At 42.6% G+C, this 22436-nt stretch overlaps 1 protein-coding gene across 1 annotated transcript in view; it reads right to left on the bottom strand.

Moving 5' to 3' along the window:
• The window catches only part of bean1 (brain expressed, associated with NEDD4, 1), a 68902-nt gene that overhangs the window by 32203 nt on the left and 14263 nt on the right, over positions 1–22436 (bottom strand). The window contains exon 2 of the mRNA XM_033636784.2: positions 16976–17098. Coding sequence (XP_033492675.1) covers positions 16976–17000 — 25 coding nt within the window. The 5' untranslated portion in view covers positions 17001–17098. The remainder of the gene's footprint in view (positions 1–16975; positions 17099–22436) is intronic.

The raw sequence follows: 22436 nt of genomic DNA, 5'->3' as shown, positions 1-22436 counted from the left end.
AAAAAAACACCCCGGCTGCTTGTATTTCTTTCAACCAATCACAATCGTTCTGGGCGGTGCCACAGCAACGGTGCGCTTGCAAAAATATTGCCGGGGGGAAACAGGTTTTGGTGTAACACACCCACAAAAATATCGCCTACAGGACACGAACCATGGCAGAAAAATGGCTACATCCCCGCAAGATCAAACACTGCAAAAAGATGCAACCGGAGGTGGTAGGGCGGGACTTCAGCGGGTGGCTCGTTCCGCCCAATGAGAGGCTGATCTATGCAGCAAACTTCCGCCCACTCAGACTAGACGGCAGATGACCCTAAGGAGACGTAAAATGACCACAACAACATGCAAAATGACAAAACAGACACACAATGAAAACAAAAAGACACAAAGTGACCATGAAGAGACCCAAAATAGCCATAAAGAGATGTAAAATGACCACAAAGTGACACAGAATAACCAGAACGAGCTGAAAAATGACAATAAGGACGCAGAATGACCACAAGGAGACACAAGGTGACCACAAGGAGACATAAGATGACCACAAAGAGATGCAAAATGACAGTGAAGACACAAAACGACCACAGACTCTCTTACTCCTGTAGAAAGGGTGGGGGCCTTTCACTTATGTGTGTCTGATAATATATCATATTATAATACTTAAAATTGTTTATTTGGCATCAATGTGCTACTCTGGAGAAAAACAATGTACTTATTATTAATAATGAGCAGATTAATGTCGCCAAGATCTGAGGCTTTGGACCAAGGTGCACGCCTGATTTAACACTGTGCCAAAGTCTGGCCCCCTCCTCTGATTTTACCTGCACACATTGTGAGTGTAAATGAATGTTACAGCTCCGACATTCAGTTGAAGAATAAATGATATTCACTGAGCTGTCAGGATCCTCAGACTGCCAAACCTCAAAGTACACTGGCCTCCATCTACGATGTAGGTTAACCAGTTAAAACATGATCATATCACAGTGCTCGTCTCAACCTACAGCAGTGCGTTTATCCTCAGTGTGACACACACTGACTCACACACATATCAGTATCAAAACTGGGATGTGTATTTAGATGAGGTAGTATGTGGGTCACAAAACATCATAGTGTGTGTGAATATGGGTCAGAATACATCATACATCCCCTTAATCTCTTCCTCTCTCCCATGTGGGATAGATGGCAGAGAGACAGATTATCACACCCTGCTGGCCCACATTCCTGCCTTCCTCTCATTTAATCATCCTCCCCTCTCCTCACCTGTTTGGCTCCCAGCGTCCCTCACTGTTGTTGTTGATTGCATATATTGTATGTATCTGCATCAAACAATTGCTGACTCTCTGATTCTGTTGACGTCACTGATCATGAATCATGGGAATTATGATTCAGAGGAAGTGATCGTTGGGTGCAGTGTCATCGCATTTTGATAACATGAAAGATTTAGTCTTTAGTTTGAGTGTTTACGTGCTGTATGATGCAACTCTTTAGGAAAGTAGACAGTGGAGAAAAAGAGGATCAAGGAGGTGGATCACCTTGCGTACAGGTGTCTATAACCTGTCCCAGTTGTTTGACATTCTAGACTAGTTTGTTTTGTTAAACGCTTCCTGCAAATCTGACGATAACTTCTGTCATAGGCAGGGACACATTTGCATCACAGGTCTGAGTGATTGAATCCTTCTAGTAATCCTTAAAGAAATGCACTTGACTGCTGTTTTACCAGATGACGCTTGAGTAGATCAATATCAATCAATATCAATCTCTTTGTATTCAGAATTGAGATGTTGGTCAGTCAGTCAGGTTAAAGGTGAAACATGCTTTTCAACATTTTAAGCAAGAGTAAAGTATTTTTGTTTCTACAATTTTACTTCTCCCAGGGTCTCAGGCCTTAATGAGCTTGTTAGGGCTCTGGCTTGTTCACAGTCATCTTTAGGAAAGGCCAGGTGATACAAATTTCAAAGCTTTATAAATACTCTGACTCCTGAAACCTTGTTCCAACAATCAGCAGCCATGTGCTCCTCTAAACAGCTGCCTAGCACTCTGAAAACTAAAATAACTGACGCCCACAAGAAGACAGCAAAGTGTTTTCAGGGAGCTGTTTCCTCTGTTACAGTAATTATAGTGATGTAAATTAGAAATGGCAGTTAACAGGAAATGTGGAGGTCAAGTTGAGGTCTGGAAGACCAAGAAAACTTTCCGAGAGAGCTGCTCGTAGGATTGTTGGAAAGGCCACACCTGGACAAATATGACCTTCATGGAAGAGTCATCTGAAGAAAACCTTTCCTGTGTCCTCCCCACAAAATTCAGCATCAGAAGTTTGCAAAGGAACATCGAAACAAGCCTGATGCTTTTTGGAAACAAGTCCTGTGGACTGATGAAGTTAAAATAGAACTTTTTGGACACAATGAGCAAAGGTATGTTTGGAGAAAAAACTGTTAGACACGTGGGTGGATGGATGATGCTTTGGGTTTGTGTTGCAATTCTGGAAGCAAACATCACAGCATCTGTAAAAAAGCTGAAGATGAAGAGAGGACGGCTTCTACAACAGGACAATGACCCTAAACACACCCTGAAATCCACAATGGACGACTTCAAGAGGAGCAAGCTGAAGGTTTTGCCGAGGCCCTCACAGTCCCCCGACCTAAACATCATTAAACATCTGTGGATAGACCTCAAAGAGCAGTGAGTGAAGGCGACCCACATCTCAATGCACAGGGCTGACTGTAAAGAGACAAGAGGCCATGTGTTGCAAACTGCAGTAAAAACCCCAGCTGAGATGCGTATTCTGAATATGCCATACATGTCCAAAGAATGCACCTGAAACCTGAATAATAATGGCCTATCCCACGTCTTGGCATGAGCCCTAATTCAAGATATCCAAACATATGCTGTTCACATGACCCACATCAAATTCAGAATTTCCCAAAAAGTGGGAGTGTGTCAGGCTGCATTCAGACCTGCAAACTGTCCTGACTTCACCTCAGAGACGCATGACTTCAACTGAAAGCCTTCACTCAGATTTGAACCCATTCTTGGTTAGTTAGTTCCACGTGCAGCTGTTGGTTGTGTGGGTTTCACAGAGAGAAAGAACAGAAATCTTTTAATGAGCAGGTGCACTGAGGCCTGGGGGGTTTACTGGCTGTCCTGTGGTCTGATTGTGTCAGTGCACAAAGTTACAGAAAAACCTGCACAAGTAAATGATGCCTAAAAATATGTATTTCTATTTAAAAGATGCAAATATAGATCACAGAACCTCAGTGTGGCTTCTCTGTGGCTCAAACTGGAAATAAATCCTGGCAGTGAGTGCAGAATATCCTCCTGTGATTGGAAAGTGATCTCTTGTAAATCCAGCTTTGATTGATCAATAAACTCTGCAGATCAAGATATGATTGGTCGATGCCCATCAAACGTCAATGACGATTGGTGAATGAGCCTCGGAGATTCAACCACAAATGGTCGGAGAGCACTGTAAATCCAGCTGTGATTGGTTAATCAAGACTTCAGCTGTGCAGAAAATACACACGCAGAGATACACACTGTACAGTAGGCTGTGTGCGCCCATGCATGTACACGCTTGACCATTTCCACAGAGGCCATCTGCTAAAATTCAAGAAATAAGCTGTGATCTCATTTCACCAGAGGGTTTCTGGGGACAGTGTGACCAGTTTCCTGTTGCTGTCTCACCTCGCAACGAGTCAGAACATGACCCAACCCGTCTCCTCCTTCTCCTCACCTCACAGACGGATAGTGGAGATGGATGGTATTAAATGCACTGCAAGACAGTGACAAGTTTCACAGCAGCTGTCTGCAGTAACACAATAACAGCTGGAAAAATAAACTTTGAGTAAATGTTGAAGCTGTTGGCACTGCCTCCTCACAGGTACAAGTCTGTCTGCCTTTCTGTCCTGACTGACAGCTGTCTCAGCCTGTCATATTCACCCTTCATCTCCTTTAAGTCTTGCCATGTTGCTCCTTGTTTTCTCGTCCCAAACAACTGACAGGATGGCAAAAGCAGTAAACCCAAACTCCAGACTAGATTCTTTCAGTCTATTCCGAAATCTCTGAGCAGCTTCACAGACGTTTGGTCTGTTTTTATCCATTTCTGCTCTGCTGCTTTCCATGAAAAGGAAGAGATGCCCCTACATGCATGCTGGGATAAACAGCAGGGTATCTGAAAAGGCCAGTGCAGCAGGTGAAAAGACTACACAATAATTCTTTAACACAATATACACTACCTCACACTACCCCTTTCATACATATTATATCAACATTTCTGACTTTATCATCGGGGAGAGGAGGGGGAGATAGATGGCATGAGCAACAGCACTGTTTTAGAAAGACATTGCAGCATTTCCAGCAGTCGTGTCGTCATAACAGCGTATTTTAAAGGGGAACTAATGTTTTTCAACCTGGGCCCTATTTTCTGATCTACTTTTGTCTAAATGAGTGATAGGATGTTCAATATGTGACATTTCTCCAGTATGAAGCTAGGGCTGACCTGCCTGCAGCCCGTGAGCGTGCGCTATATTAAATAATAGGGCACTCAGACAGCGTCAAACAACGTCAAAATACGTCCACTAAAAGTGCATTTTTTTCACACAGATAGGCTCAGATTGTTAGTATAATTATCTGACAACATAACGGAAAGGAGAAATGAACGTGTGTGTTTACCTTTAGCTGGATTCAGACATGTTCCTCTGCCTGTTGCTGCTCCCTCTCTCTCCTCGTCCACTCTTCAGTTTCAATGAGCTCTGTGTCCATGTACGTCCGTGTACTCCGTGTTCAAATAAATACGGGCGCTCATCAAATTCAAATGGCTCATCCAGATCCAGTTGGTCAAAATCGGGTAAAAATTCAGCCATGACTACTCCAAACACAGTAACTCCTCGCGTTTGTAAGCTTGCTCCAGCGGTAACTTCCTGCAACAACTCAAATCTCGCGAGACGTGAGATTTCAGAGCCAGACTTTCACTCTCTGAGTGAGTGTTTTGACTTGCCACAACAAACGTGTCCGAATTTTTACCCGATTTTGACCAACTGGATCTGGATGAGCCATTTGAATTTGACAACCGCCTGTATTTATTTGAACACGGAGCACACGGACGCACACGGACACAGAGCTCATTGAAGAGGGACGAGGAGAGAGAGGGAGCAGGCAGAGGAAGTGTTTTGACTTGGCCACAACAAATCTGTCCGAATCCAGCTAAAGGTAAACACAGATGTTCATTTCTCCTTTCCGTTATGTTGTCAGATAATTACACTAACAATCCGAGCCTATCTGTGTGAAACAAATGCACTTTTAGTGGACGTATTTTGACGTTGTTTGACGCTGTCTGAGTGCCCTATTATTTAATATAGCGCGCGCTCACGGGCTGCAGGCAGGTCAGCCCTAGCTTCATACTGGAGAAATGTCACATATTGAACATCCTATCACTCATTTAGACAAAAGTAGATCGGAAAATAGGGCCCAGGTTGAAAAAAACATTAGTTCCCCTTTAAGCCAAATCATGATCTATTCTAACCATGACCACGTGGTTTTTGTACCTTAACCTAACCAAACTGTGACCACAGCAGTGTTAAAATGTAAAGAAATGTAAAGTTTCAACATATTCATACATATGAAATGTTCCACAGATGTTCCACATCCATGGCATGCAAAAATGTAAAATGCCAACATTTATTTTGGCGATTCAGTTGATGCAAAAACATCCTTTTTTTTTTTTTTTTTTCACCATTTTATACTAACAAGAAATGATAAAATACAGCCTTTCTTCCATCAGCACTCGTTAACATCCGGCATTTAAATGTAATGGGAAAGGTAACATCAGCATTCACACCTGGGCCAAATGACTCTGCAGTAGTCACAAGTATTTATCGGCTCTGATCGGCATTGATGGAAACACAACACCTTCGTGAACACGCTAAATTTAGTCCTTTAACTGGGGAGATGCGATGACAGGAAAACACCACAAAATACCATCAGTCTCCACAAAGCACCGCTCAAACATCGATACAAATTAGTCTGCACTGAGTTTGAAAGAAAGTGAGTAAGAGTTGTATAAAAAGAAGTAACCATTACGTGTCTACAGACCTCCATGCTGCTTTCTACTATGCATACTCATCTGTTGCAGACCCATGTACACAGCTCTGGTCTACCGGCAATGGGAAAGGAGTCTAGACTGTTGTTTTCAATTGGCCTGTGTCCCTGTCACATGACTGCCAAGTGTCTTTATGTGAAAGCAACAAAAAAAGGTGGACACTGATTTTACTGACGGTGAAAAATGCAACATATCTAGCAAGAAATGTGCACTTTATTTTAATCTTCCGTCAGTGAATAAATATGATTTTGGTTTGCTATTACCGAGATATTTCAGGTCTTGTTGGAAAATAATTTTAATGATATGCTTTCTATTCTTTGTAAGGATGCTGCTATGCTGACATGGCGTGCACGTTGTTTGAATCATTGTCCTTCTGTCCTGTCTCCACATTTACTCAAGTGTCCTCGATAAATCAGCAATAGGATGTGTTAATGTTAAGGCCATCAGTATTTCTCTTTTGATTCTAAGAAAAAGCTTTTTTTGGTCAGTTTTGGGCAGTGGAAGGTTAAATTACCCATGATCCTCAGCAACTGTTGCTAAAGAAAGGGAAAGAAAGACTGAACAACAACAACCCCTCTGACAGTCGTCTGCTGCCTTTCCTGTTACACAATAATCTCTCTAACAACATTCTCACCTTTGTGGCCTGACCAGACAGCTAAAAGCTGTGAAATTGTTTTGACATTTCAAAGAAAGATGCGGAGGACGAGGTGTCCACTGACAGGACAGCTGACAGGCAGCCACAGGCCCAACTGGACAAGTTTAATCTCAACCAACCTGCACAACAATTTCACATAAAGCGTCGCAGCGTGATGAAAAATGCAGCAGCTTTAAAAACAATTCTAAAAGATATCACAATGTACTGCTTCGTTTTCTTTCCTTCACAGTATCATAGATGTTATATATCATGGTGTCTGTTTAATATCAAGGAATTGTGGTCTGTCAATTCGTCCAGTAACAAAAAAATCAGCAGGATCCCGCACACACCGCATCTCACACTGATCTACTGAAAATGTGTCTGTTTGTGCCGACCCATCAGACAATCTGCCTCAAAGTGTTTCCATCTATTCGTCCGTCGGGTCGCTGAAGGAGGATAACACCCAATCCACTGACGGAGGCTCAGCGGCAACAGTCAGACAAATAAAAACCAAAATAGTCATAACATCATATCACAGGAGCCCATTTCAGACAGAGCTCTCCCTTTTGAATGATCTCCCCCCGACCCTCCTCCTCTCTTTGTCTTTCTGTGTGTGATTCCCTGTGTAGCTCTTGGCCTTTTCCTCATCCCTCTCTTCCTCCCTCCCTCTCGCTGTCTCAGAAGTGCTGCGTAGGGGATAACGACGGGTGAGAAAAAAGGTGGAGGAGATGATGAAAGAGGTGGAGAGGGAAGGAAGAAGTGATGTTTAATCATGTTAAAAACAGCTCCAGCACACACACACACACACACACACACCTCTGTGTAGCCTTCTGCCCTCTGTACTGCAAATTATTTCCAGGAAGTTACAATATGTAACTGTAATATTTCACCATTGATTGCACTTACCAACAGAGCCTTTTACCGTGATTTCAATTTTTTTTTTATAAAGGTTTCAAAAAGGTGCAGACCAAACAAAAGTAGACATAACCCTGAGGCCATTACAATAATAACTTATATGATCCAACAGCCTTACCCTCCCACGCCACAAGGCACAACAGCTGTGTCCGGGGCTGCAGCCTTCGAAGGCTGCATTTGAAGACTGATTGGGTCACATCGGCGTGAACAAGGCTGTCCAATTTCAAAGGCTCCTTCAAATGCGGCCAAGAAATGCAGCAATCTTTGCCAGAATATGGAGGATGCAACGGATGAATCCTTCCTGGCCCAACCTATCCCAAGATGTATTGCACGCCGGTGATGATTATTTTTTAAGTTAAGGTAACTAACAGTTGTTAACGGTTAACTGTTTACCTGAAGACAGTCCTCCATCAGCCTGAAATATATCAAACGGTGGCGTTTCCAGCTGTGAGTCATCTCCTCAAGGATTAGATAAAAAAATATATATATAATCACAATCTCTGGGTCCAAGATTGAGGGCCAACTGACTTACTAGCTCACTCCCTCTTTCGGCAACTGCATCTGGTTGCTACGTAACAGGAATGCCAACGAGTGAGACGGGCAACAACTGGTGACGCAACCAGGAAATCCTCCGCAGACCAGACCGTCCCATTTCGGAGACCGTTCGCTTTGGTTGACGCTGTCTTCACGGCCGATATCGACTGTGAAAGCCACGTCCTTAAGAGGCTGCAGCCCCTAAATTGAGACACACCTAATGTTTAGACTCTATATGCAGAGCAGCAAGTGAGTCAGATTTTACTTTGGGGAAAAAAAGAAATGTCAAGAGCTGAATTAAAATTACTCATTGACAGCTGATGTTTGGGTGTTATGAAAAGAAAACACAAAGGGTAAAGGGTCCCCAGGTTTTATAATTTTTTTTTCTCTGAACCACTGGCAGGGAAGCGCAGCATCTCTAATTTTAGGCAGGACGTCTCAAAGCCATTGGCCGGATGTGGGCGGGGCAGCCTCCTTCCATTTTAACAAGATGGCGCAAGTCACCATACAGTGTTTTGTAAATGTCAGGTTGGGGTTGTCACCACCAGCAATGCCAAACATGGCAACAGTAGGGTCTAGTTCTAAGTTTTTATAAGGATTTTAGACAGCTTATGGAGGATATCTTTCCAAAATGTTTGTGAGGGTACAGCCAGTAGTTTGGATTGGCGTGGCATCATTGTTTTTTGCATATGTCACAGGTAGGGGTTGTATCAGGGTAGATGGTAGATAGCTTAACCTTAGACATGTGAGCCCTGTGGACCACCTTAATCGTAATAAGCAATGTCTTGTGCAAAGTGAGGATTTATGTGTTGTTGAAAGAATAGAGACCCATTGGTCCTCTGATATAGATCCCAGATCTTGTTCCCAGGCTACTGTAATCCTGTCTGGGGGTGAACATGTCAGCATTTAGTTGTTTCTACATAATTTTGAGAGTGCACCTCTAGACAGTGGATTAAAGGAAAGAAATCTGTCGGTCGAATTGGGATCAGGTTCAGCAGGAAAACAAAATATGTTTAAATGGACGTATTGTCTGAACTGTAAATACAGAAAAAATGTGTCTTGGGTAAGTCGTACTTTGTGGATAGTTTATCAAAAGAGACAAAACAGCCATCTTTGAACATGTCCTTGAACCTCCTGATGTCTTTTCCGTGCCAAAGCATAAAAGTTGAGTCAGATTGAGATGCGGTAGAGAGATGATTAGAGGCAACCACGCCCCACAGGGAGAAGTCTCTGTGGCCAAAGGACTTCCTGTACTGTGATATTTAATCAAATTCATAATTTCATTGTGAAATTCATGCAGGTAAATATAGTGACTTACAGAGGCATACTGCTAAATCACAGCAATATATGGAATTTAACTGTGAGATTACAGTAAAACAATAATTCTGTGGGGGCATATTGTTAAATCACAGTAATCAATTGTACATAAACTGTGAAGTTGCAGTAATATACAGGAACATACTGCTATATGACAGTGATGTAATGGGATTTAACTGTGAGGTCAGAGTTCAATATAGTAACTTAGAGGAGTATTGCTAAATCACAGTAATGTAGTATACACAGTATACAACTGTCACCTCACAACAATGTACTATAAAAATGACACAGTAATTAGCTGTGAAAGTAATGCAACTAGTAGCCAGTAATTTACTGTAAATGTACAGCTAAAAAACAAACACACACATTTATGCATCACACATGTTGTAGATGAAATGTGAACAGAACAATCCATCCATCCTTTCTTTCTCACAACCAACTGACGGCTACGTCTTCTTTCCTTTATTCATCCTTCCCTTTGATTTGTAAAAGTGCATCCATCTGTCCTTCTATCTGTTCTCAATCTGTCCATCCATCTGTCTCAAACTCAACCACACTGAAGAGCTGATTCAATATTTATCTGTTTATTCTTCCACTTCTATCTATTTATTTGCCATCCATCAAGTTGCTGATTGTTCAAGAGGAACATACCAAACTTAATGCACACTTAAGATATTTTTTGAGGTACTTTACATCATACAAACTTTTTGCAAAGACAAGCTTGATATAATTCATCATATATCATATAATCGCTTTAATTTGACTTATTTAGTAACTTGGCTGCACCCAAACAGTTAAAAAATTACACCCTTTGTTTTTTTTTTCCTAAAAACTTTTTGTCAAGTGAAGGAGAATTCATAAGGTCTTAGAAAAAGACAACCGTGGTGCTAAGAGAAACTCGCTGCGCTCACACTAGGCTCCATTATTAAGTGACGTCCAATGTTACTGACGTTGGTCTTTTGCGGCAATATTGGATACTTCACCTTGTGTGTTCTTAAGGCTCATCTATACTCCCTATTATGCAAACAGATACACCCCTTTCAGATGTCATAGGCGTCCTCGCCCTCATACTTCCATGTGTCCTTTTAGGTCTGCATCGACACAGCCGATAGATGGCACTATAGGGCGGAGTCAAAAGCTTCACACAACAAACAAGGAGAAGGGGAAGGTAACACATTCTCACTCCGACCTCGTCACATACAGTTTGCATACAGTCTCTTTCAAAATAAAAGTACTATGTCAGTACAACACAGCAAATAGACATCCTTTCTTTCAACAACAAATGCACAAGGTAATGTTTTGCCGACAAAAGCACATGGCTGGGTTTAGAAAGATAGAACAGAGCTTGGCTTAAAAATGTTGCAGGCAGTGAACACCGGATCCCAGGGGAAAGTTGGGTGTTGTTGGACTCATCCACCACCCTACTCGGACTTTCGCCCTCTTAAGTTACGTTGCTGTCTCACCACATTTACCCCTGACACTCCCCGGTGCCACTTACCAATAACGGCAACTGGCCACGTATCATGCCGACGTAAAACAATGGCTTTTTTTGTCAGTGTCTGATGCCAGAAGTCACTGACCAAGCACTGGTATGACACATAACAGGCTCATAACTCATACTATTCATAGAAATGCACATTTTAACCAGATGCGGTACATTGCTGGCGTCTGTGCTGCCGGCTCTTTACTGTTATTTTACAGTGAAATTATTTGACTAAAGTTAAAGCTGCCCGGAAGGAATGAAAACATCTTCATCAGTCTAAACAGAGTATCAGTGATATGCTTTGGAAAACCAACAAAGTAATTAAGTATTATATAAAGATAAGCAGTTTGATCTGTCAGTGTTTGATACTCTACAAATCCATCTGTCCATCCATGGTGACATTGGACAGCTGAGCCAATATGTCCATTTCCAAATGACAGAGTTAATGAACTGAGGAGGAGGAGGAGAAGGAGGAGGAGGATGCAGCAGCCAGTGTGCTGAAGTCAAAGGGAGCTGGCAATAGTCAGTACTGCCACTAAAGACATTAGCAAAGACATTTACCCTTCACTTCTCCTTCCTCTCCCCTCCCTTCCTCTTTCCTTATTCTTTCAAACGTTCCAAGCCACCTCCCTCAATTTCTCTCTCCGCTCCTCTCGTCTCCCCTCCTCTCCCTCGGGAGTGACGCTGTGTTCCCCTGACACTCATTTCACTTCCTGTACTGTACCTTGCTCCTGTGTCATCTCTCCCTCATCCTTCCTTTCTTTTTTCCATCCATGCTCCATCACCCCTCTCCTCCATTCATTCAGATGTTTACTTCGGATAGATGGATGGATAGATGCTGCTTTTTTCCCCTCTCTTACACAAGCACACACACATTCACAAACTTGACCACCTGTGGTGTGTATTAATTGTCTATGGGTCCTGATGGGGGGTTAGTGAGGTGGAACAGCCTTGGTATTTGCTGACCTGCTGGGCCGTGAAATCTCCCTGCATATGCACAGGCCTCATATCCATTTAAATAGATTTAAATAAATGTGTTACACTGTGACCAGATTGGATGTGAGCACAGACGGACGGACGGGTAGACGGACAAAGAGAGACAGGTGGATGAGATAGAAGGTAAAATGCTGTTAAATGAAGTTTTCCCTCCCATTTCCATAAAGCATGGGAATGTGATGATTGATGGCTCGGTGGCGGGAAAGCGAGGCGTCGCGGTGAAGCGCTGAGAGATGGCTGGGAGATGTGTGCAGCGAGGGGGAACAGAAGGAGATTCCATTTCAGATCTGCCCTCATCTGATGCTGCACACACATGCCAGTGCTCTAATATGTAGATTGTGTTTAGCCTTTATCTTTTTGCACTGATGTGAGAGGGTGGGGCGTGAGCACACACACACACAAATACACACACACACCAACACCCGCAGGTCCTTTCAGTTAGTTTAATTAATCTGTAACTTTTAAGGACACTGACAAATCTTTAATTTCTTCTTGATTTTAACATGTGCAAGAAAATGTCTGAACGAACCAGAAAAAGAAAAAAAACTCTTCACTTGCAAAGATGTTTACCCTGTAAATATGTTTACTGAGTGACTTTCCCTCTCTTCTAAACATGCGGACAGATGTGGATGTTTATGCTGGCAGTTGGAGACCACATGCCCTTCTCTGGGGCAAAGCGGCAGCAACCCTCGAGCACAAACAGCTGCCATGTGGTTAATGTCAGCCTCCGTTACTCACTGCAAAAGCACCCAAAGGTGAGTCAGGGTCAGAGTTTTTAGAACCCTAGGAAGTTATTTTTTAACTCTCATACCTAGGGCTGAGTATAGGTACTTGATATTGTTAACGTATTGACTGAAATAACTTGGTACCAAGTAGTATTGAAACTTCCCACCCCACTGCTGAATCAGCAGACATACTGATTGTGTTTGCATACTTCCATTAGTACACTTTAATGTGGTACACTATGAAAACTATGTGCTTTTTGCATGGTGCACTAATTTCAGTTGTCTCAAATCAAGCACTGCTGTTTTGCACCTAACTGCCTCTACTTCCTCTTCGTCTTTTTTTTTAAACAGAGACTTGCTAACAGACAGTGGAGCATTATCACCAACATTTGGCTGCTATTTCTGCCCACACATGAACTAAACTTACACCACAACATCAATGCTGTTCTTGGGATATCACATTCAGGAGAACAACAGATGCAAGGTCACACTGACCTTGACCTCTGACCACCAAAATCAAATCAGTTCATCGTTGAGTCCAGGTGAACATTTGTGCCCAACTGGAAGAAATTCCCTGAAGGTGTTCTTGAGATATCACGTTCACAAGAATGAGACAGACCTTTGACCTTTGAACACCAAAAACTAATCCGTTCATTGTCCAAGTCAACACTAGTGCAAAATTTGAAAACTTCCCTCAAGGCATTCTTAAGATATCGCGTTCACAAGAATGGGATAGATGGACGTACGTATGGATGGCTGGACAGCCGGAAAACATACTGCCTCCGGCCACTGCTTTCGCCCATGCAGAGGCATAAAAATGTTGGCATTATACTTTTCTGCAAACCATAAATATGTTACACTCGCACGCACATGTTGAAACTTTATATCTCAACAACACTGAGGTTAATGTGGTTAGGTTTAGGTACAAAACACGATGTGGTTATAGTAAGAAAGATCATGGTTTGGCGTAAAATACTTGGTTTTTGTGGCACTATCCCTGCTGGAAAAACAGCAACGTGTTGCCAATAAACAGCCGTGTTTGGTACCTAAAAAGCCACTGAAAACATGTCCTGTCATGTCGGCATGATATGCAGCCGGTTGCCATTATTGTGTAGATGGGTCCAACAAATGGACTGCATGGTAAACGGACTGCACTTGTACAGCGCTTTTCTAGTCTTGCAACCACTCAAAGACTTTTTACACAACAGCACATTCAGCGATTCACACACATCACACACACACATCTGGTGGCTAAGGCTAACATACATGGTGCCATCTGTTACTCAGCAAGCATTTAAAGGCATTCACACACTGATGGATGAACAGCCGTCGGGAGCAATTTGGGGTTCAGTATCTTCCCTAAGGATACTTTGAAATGTGGACTGGAGGAGCCGGGACAACTCGCTCTACCTCTGAGCCACAGCCACCCCAACAACCAACTTTCACCCAGGAGGCTGGTGTTCACTTCCCGTATGATTGTAAAACCAAATCCTGTTCTTTGTCCTTAACCCAACCATGTGTGTCTTGGCCAAATGTAACCATATGTGTTTGTTGAAGGAAAAAAAAACCCTGTATTGACAGACTGTATGCAGACTGTACATTTCCTGTGAAAACAGAAGTACACTTTGAAAACAGACAATGCATGTAACAGGCTGAAGTTGACACGGCATCCCAGAACGTCAACAACCAACACACTCAGGGTACCTTGGACGTCATATGTCCATGTGCAAAGTCCATGACCAAACATCGATAAGTGACGAGGTCAGAGTGAGGATGTGTTTGCTGTCTCTGTCCTTTCAGTGTCTGCAGTGATACCAATCCAGTTAAATCTGACATGATTTGTTTCTGCTGTTTATGAAGGTATTTTAAAAAGCAACCAGGTGGAAAAGCAACACTTAAATTACAAAATAACTTCTGGAAAATCAGTGTCTGCTTATATCCAACAACATGACTCATCTGCAGAGTAAATTTAGATTTAAAAAAGCACAACAGAGCTGAAGTCACCGATCTGTCTCAGGTGTGTTAAAATATCTGTCCTAACTGAATCTCACCTGGTCGGAGTCAGGAACGGGCCTTTTTAAAGGACGACACAGGACTGTGTAAATGTCAACTGTATACAATAAGCCACATGAAGGAACACCTTGACATATCTATAGAGCCACCCATCCTGAAGCTTTTTATCTGTCTCTTCACTCTGTTCTTTTATTCATCACTCTATTTCTTTTCCTGGGAGGGAAGCACTGTTGGTGGAGGTCTAAACGCCCTGCAGCAGACGGAGGGATTTCAGGTGTCGAGGGAGGGAGAAAGAGAGTCAGCGAGGGATGTGAATAATAGATCAGAGAGGGGAAGAGAAAGTGGGGAAGGAGAGAATGAGGGAGGCCTGAAAAGGTGGGAGATGGAGATAAAGAGATATAAAGAGGGTGTCAAAAGGACAGAGAGACAGATAGGGAAGGAGCCTGGGAGCGAAAAAGACGTCAGAGGTAAGATTGAGTTTTCTTGGAGGGACACCGTGACAAAAAAACACTGATAACAGTCATGCATGCGTCCGTCTATCCATCCATCTGTTCCTCCTTCCTTCCTCCCGTCTCTTCCCTGCCTCCAGTGTGGTCAGGAGTCGTTGCATAAGACAGCGATTCATCTTTTATTGAGATGGGAGGCTTCCATAAATATGTCTACCTTGAGTTTAAAAGCTCAACCTGCAATCCAGCTAAAAATAAACAAAGGATACCCACAACAACAGCAAATCAGATCATGCTGTAGAGGCACACACAACACGACTTCGGCTCTTTGTTACCTCATTTCAGAAATGAGCAGTAAGTTATATTTCCAGAGTTTCCTTTAAACTGCTGTGCTCATAGACACAAGTTGCAATAATGTCAAAATCAAAGGATGACTGATGTGTGATTTTAAGGGCCAGTGACTGTTTTTGCACTGATGCATCTATATATCTTAAATGTAATGTTTGACACACAATGACATGCATGTGTTCCCTGCAAATTTTCACACAATCAGGGACTCAAAAGTGGATGATCGCTGTTTGCGTGATCCTTTTTAAATCGATCTAAAACAAGAACCATAAGAGCCAGAGCATTTTTGCAGGAGAAAGAGAAGGCTTCTGTCTTCCTCGTCACTGTCTCACGTTGTCTTATCTTACCCTACCTTTCATGCTAAGCTAAAGTAGCATTTTGCCATAGTTACACTGGTATTTTCCCCATAATGTCTGCAGGAAATCGTTGTTTGCATAATCCTGTTTGTATCTAAAATAAAAACCATAATGGTGAGAACATACTTCCTTTTTTTCACAGCAGAAAGCTAGCTGTTTCACGTTGTATGCTCATGATGATGTCATTACACTGCGGTATGTGCACAAAACTGCGCAGTAGCGGCAGAGGAACAAATGAATCTATCACAACGTCTTTGAACTCTGCTCATAAAAATTAACATATCTCAAAAACTAAATTATGCACATAGTATATTTTCTTTATGTTTCTGCATTTAAAAATCATTTGGGTAAACATGTTTTGTGTTTTTATTCTGTAAAATCTGATGAAAAAACAATTTTTTTGGTCTTTAATGGCACAATTTCAATACTTTTATCAATCATTATGCTTTATTGACTTACATAACCTTTTATCTTAGGTTGTACAGATATTAGGGATATGAAACACTTGAAGATACTCGGAGAAATTACATCACAATAAACAAAAATACCAATGTAGATACTGGTGGACCATTGCAAATGCAGAGTTCAAAGGCTTAAAAGAATAAAAATGTATAAAAAGTATGTCATTTACTTTCTTTCAACTTAAAACTTTTGACAGACAAAAACTTACTAAGTTTAATACGACAGTAATTATGTTTGTTAATCACTACAGGACATCTGGTCTAACTGTATTTATATGTAGCCCCACAAATATCTGAGTGTATTTGGTTTAAATATGGAGTTTAAGTAATGTTTATAACACTGTATGTTCTCACCGTTTATTTACACTGACAACTTTGTTCTTTTATTATAAAGATCAGGTTTCATATGATATTAGATTTTGATATTATATTCCTGTAAACATAGATACACATCTTCCTTTGCTGTTATGTAATTTTGTTTTCCACATGATGCTCACATGCAGCTGTTCTTTGTCACGTCACATTACAAAGTAGGAATCACACAGTGTGTCTTTCCAGAGAAAGGCAACTCAAGTAGCTACACAACAAATAAATATCCAGAGACCAATTAAAGCCTAAAAATATAATGATAAGAGAGAGGAAGGACAACAGGGTCTTACCTGAGCAGATCAATTTCATCAGCATGAACCCCTGTTCACAGTGTTTCCTATTGGCACATCTCAACAGGCAGGACGCCAACGTCAACTGGTCTCTACCACACAGTGCTGCTGCTGTATATGTAACTACAAAGACACAGAGAGAAAGAGAGAGAGAGAGGAGGGAGAGGAGGGAGAGATCAGCACATTAGTGAGGAGACAATGTGTGGAGAGCAGGGAGGGAAAACAAACAGCAGGCAGGTAGATGGAGAGAGGGAGGGAGGGAGGGAGGAGAGACTGATGTGAGAGTCACAACCTCCGAGCCCGGCTGTTTATAGAGCCCCAGGCAGTGTGTGTGTGTGTGCGTGTGTGTGTGTGTGTGTGTAAGAGAGGCAGTCAAGTGGCCACCCACGCCACCCTGTGTGTGAATTTGTGTGTGTTCAGATGTGTGTGTTCATTGCGCTTTTCCGGAACATGGCCACAGGGTTCAAATGTTCCAATCAATACCTGAAACACACACACGCGCACACACACACACACACACACACATACACACAAACACACACACACACACACACACACACACACACACACACACACATAAATACATATACGAAAATACGAGTGCTTTACTACAGGGGAGTAAGAATGAGTACAACAGAAGTAAAACACACTTGAACAACACTGAGGAGAAAAGAAATCTACATGTGTAAATAAAGGTCTTTTGAACTGAATGCATTTTAAAGCAGCGTACCTGCAGGCTTCCCATTTCCTTCTCCCAAGCAAACTTGCAGCTGCTGTCACGGAAGCTCATGCAATCTTTAATATTGATTCAAACTGTCTTTATTCTCTGTGTTTTTGTTATCATTATTAGCTAAAGTTATAGTTTCTGTGATGCAGGAAAGTGGCAGTGCAGTTTGACGTGACTTAGTTACCACATGTAACCACCGTTACATTTTCACAACATTTTGTAGCAGACACGTTGAAACATTCGACTGTCCCAAATACCAGTTTTCGGGCATTGAAGCTTCCATGAGAAATGTTTGTGAATAATGCTGGTTCGAGAAACACATGACAATTAGCCACTCTATTTGCACACAGGTCATACATTAGCCATAACAGCTATAAAAAATGAATCACTTTACAAGCTGTTACTTACAGTTTTCAGGTGAACTCGTGGATTTGTAGCAGTTTCCTTTGACTTATCTGGCACTCGACTTTTGGGAGCTATCTTGGGAGTTTGACATCTTGCTTACATATGTGTCAGCCCGTCATGTGTCATCAAAATGTCCTAGTTTATGTAGTGCTGGACTGCTGGTGACTAAAAGTAGATGAGAATGAGACGGAGTCACCAAACTGTCTGTTTGAGAATAACTAAAAAGACTAATGAAAAATTTTGGATAATGCCGTCTTTATTCATGGGATTTTTGGGGTAATGCATCCATTCATCTATTTATCCATGCACCGATATTCATCTGCTTGCCTCTCTGAGCAAAGTACTGCAACACTTTCCAGCTCTTCCTGGGGGATCCTAAGGCGTTCCCAGGCCAGACGAGGTAAACAACCCCTCTAGTGTGTTCTGGGTCTGCCCTGGGGCCTCCTACCACTGGGACTTGCACAGAACACCTCTAACGGGAGGCGCCCAGGAGGATCCTGATCAGATGTTGAACAACCTCAACTGGTCTCTTTTGATGTAAAGGAGCAGTGGCTCTACTGCATGTCTGAGCTCCTTACCCTATCTCTTAGGCCCTGTTTAGACGACAACGGTTTCTCTAAAAACGGAAAAGTCTGTCCTTTGCGTTTTAAAAAACTTCTGCGTTTATATGACGACGTTATTGAAATGATCCCCGTTCACACGGAGCCGCAAAATCTACTGGAAACACTGTAGTATGCACACCAGGCCAAGGGGTGGCAGTGTAAATTTGCATGAGGCCATGCGCCTACGCTGAAGCACCTTCCTCTACAACGCAGTGATTACAAAGCAAAACAAAGAAGACACAATGGCGAAAACATGCACAGATAACTTTGTCTGGATGGACGACGAGGTGGAGTTGCTACAGTAACAGATCTACACTTCATTTCAAATCAACAGGGTGAGCAGCCAAAATGCAACTAAAGTTTACTGTTTTCAGTTGAAATCGTTGTCGTATAAACGGGACCGAAGGTGAGGCTTGGGACGTAGATGGACCAGGAAATCAAAAGCTTTGCCTTTTGGCTCAGCCCTCTCTTCACCACGACTGGCAGTGCCCACATCACTGCAGACGCAGCACCAAACCGCAGATTCATCTCATGCTCCTTTCTACTTACTTGTTAAGAAGACCCAGAGGTACTTGAACTCCTTTGCTTAGGGCGGTTATTGTCTCCCTCCTGGAGGGTGCAATCCACCGTTTTCCGGCAGAGAACCATGGCCTCAGATTTGGAGGTGCTGACTCTCATTCATCTTATTCACACTAGGCTGGAAACCACCCTGGTGCATGCTGGAGGTTACAATGTGATGAAGCCAACAGAACCACATCATGAATATCAAACGCAATTGGAGACAAGGGACAACCCTGGAGGAGGCCAACACCCACCGGAAATGTGTTTTACTTTGTGCCAACTATGCGGTCACAGCTCTCACTTTGGATATAACAAGGAGTGGATGGCTCGTAGCAGCATCCCCGGTGGGACATGGCTGTAAGCTTTCTCCAAGTCCACAAAGCACATGTAGACTGGAAGGGCAACTCCCACTACCCCTCCTGCAGCTGTACGAGGGTAAAGAGCTGGTCGAAGCATTTGATTACTGTTTTTGACGTTGATTACCATAACAACAATCCAAGCTTCAAACCTTCAAAGCATTTGAGTCAGCCCTAATTTCAACAACACTGTGTTTTGTTCTGTTTATGCATAAAATATCACTTGGTTATGGTTAGAAAAAGATCATGTTTTGGCTCAAAATACCTGGTTTAGGGGGGAACAATCTCAGCAGTATGAGTAGCAATGTCTGAGTAAAAACCAACTGCTTTTTGTGCCTTCAAAAACTGTACAGGAAACACAGTGAGAGGTCGCTACAAAACACCCATGTTTGCTTGCTATAAAGCAGCCGAAAACACAGCAGTGACTCACTAAAACACAACCTGTTGTGTTATTTGTTGGTCTCAAACACTGGTCTGTGGTTGGCTTGGCAGGCATCTTGCCGAGGTGTCATTTCAGAAACATTAATATGATACAGATGAAGTTTGCAAACATAACATCTTCGTTGTTTGCAGAAACGTACAACACTGAAATTTTCTCCTGGTGAGTTGAACCCGACCTCACCTACAGGCACCTGTTAGTGATGCTCACAGTTGATACTGGACTCAGTTCAATTACTTAATTTTACTTTTTTTTGTAAGAGTTGTAAAATTGTTGTATTTATTTGTTTAGAGAAGTTTCCTGAGATCCAGGATCTTCTTGTTCATGTTCTTTTAATTTGTGATATTTCACACAGCTCCTGCAGCAGCTCTGCTGAATTTCCTTGGCGTCTTTCATTTTTTTCCCACATGCACTCAAGCTTTTCTGTGCTGTTTGTTTTCTAATGAATGTCTTTGTCTTATGAGAGACCATCACCATCAGTTCAGATTCTTTAGATGTGAGCCTATAAAGAGACATACTAAGGCACTGTACATGCAGCGGTCTCTACCAACAGCATGGAGTTTGGTAAACCTGTTCCAAGTAGTCTAACACTCCGTCACTGTCGAGTCACGGCGATGAGATGTCGTGCTGCACTTCCTCTAATTCTGATCAATCATGAGCGCTGCGGAAGATCTAATCCCTCACTTCTTGTGTGTGTGTGTGTGTGTGTGTGTGTGTGTGTGTGTGTGACTCATGTGAACCTACGATGCATTCTGCTTTGTTGTTACATAACTGTCCCTGCTCACACAGACAGATATTACAGACAACACACTCTGGCAGCTAAACTGAACTATCGCTTTGCTCTGCCACACACACGCGCACACACACACACACACACACACTGGGTTGTTCTCATCCCAGGCTTGCACTGTGTGTGTGTGTGTGTGTGTGTGTGTGTGTGTGTGTGTATAAGAAAGAACAGAACTCAAAGGATTTGTGTCAACTCCAACCCGACTGTGCTTTGCAGGAAGAACTGAAGCAACAACATGAAGGGGGAGAGAAGAAACACAACATGACCTCTTCTAATTTACACTGCATGAGAGTTTAAAAAGAAAGCATAAAATAAGATAAGGTCACTTTCTCTGGTACCTGTGTTGGTGAGTAACACCTGCTCTGCTTCATTGATTTCTATTTTAAAGGTCCAGTGTGTAGGATTCAGGGGGAAATGTTGCCAGAAATGGAAAATAAACACAATAAATATGTTTTCTTTAGTGTATAATCACCTGAAAATAACAACCACTGTGTATTTTTTACCTGAAGCCCAGTTCAGAGCAAAGATTTGCAATGAAACAAGTTGAAACAGGCAACTACTTGCAATGTGCTGTTCTAAAAACCTGCTGGTTCACACCAAGTCAACTACATGAGACAGCGTATCATCTCTAGTCAACAACTCTCTGTGCTTCTGATCTGTAACGCTGACAGGAAGTGACCACCATGAGACGGCGTATCATCTCTAGTCAACGACTCTCTGTGCTTCTGATCTGTAACGCTGACAGGAAGTGACCACCATGAGACGGCGTATCATGTCTAGTCAACGACTCTCTGTGCTTCTGATCTGTAACGCTGACAGGAAGTGACCACCATGAGACGGCGTATCATCTCTAGTCAACAACTCTCTGTGCTTCTGATCTGTAACGCTGACAGGAAGTGACCACCATGAGACGGCGTATCATCTCTAGTCAACGACTCTCTGTGCTTCTGATCTGTAACGCTGACAGGAAGTGACCACCATGAGACGGCGTATCATCTCTAGTCAACGACTCTCTGTGCTTCTGATCTGTAACGTTGACAGGAAGTGACCACCATGAGACGGCGTATCATGTCTAGTCAACGACTCTCTGTGCTTCTGATCTGTGACGCTGACAGGAAGTGACCACCATGAGACGGCGTATCATGTCTAGTCAACGACTCTCTGTGCTTCTGATCTGTGACGCTGACAGGAAGTGACCACCATGACCCGGCGTATCATCTCTAGTCAACGACTCTCTGTGCTTCTGATCTGTGACGTTGACAGGAAGTGACCACCATGAGACGGCGTATCATCTCTAGTCAACGACTCTCTGTGCTTCGGATCTGTGACGTTGACAGGAAGTGACCACCATGAGACGGCGTATCATCTCTAGTCAACGACTCTTTGTGTTTCGTTCTGATTTGCAGCTTTTCAGACTTATTTTGTGGCTGAATATAATTTGTAGCTTCTTAAAATCTGAATGAGGATAGTGATAGTGAGATACTGGCCACAGTAATGAAACAAAACCAGCATCAGATGGACTGTATTCATAATCAATACACCACAATAATATAAATAACCAGCGCCAATTCATCAGTCAAT

Source organism: Epinephelus lanceolatus, chromosome 17, assembly GCF_041903045.1.
Source record: "Epinephelus lanceolatus isolate andai-2023 chromosome 17, ASM4190304v1, whole genome shotgun sequence".
Classification (NCBI taxonomy): Eukaryota; Metazoa; Chordata; class Actinopteri; order Perciformes; family Serranidae; genus Epinephelus; species Epinephelus lanceolatus.
This window is presented reverse-complemented; position numbering and strand designations above follow the sequence as displayed.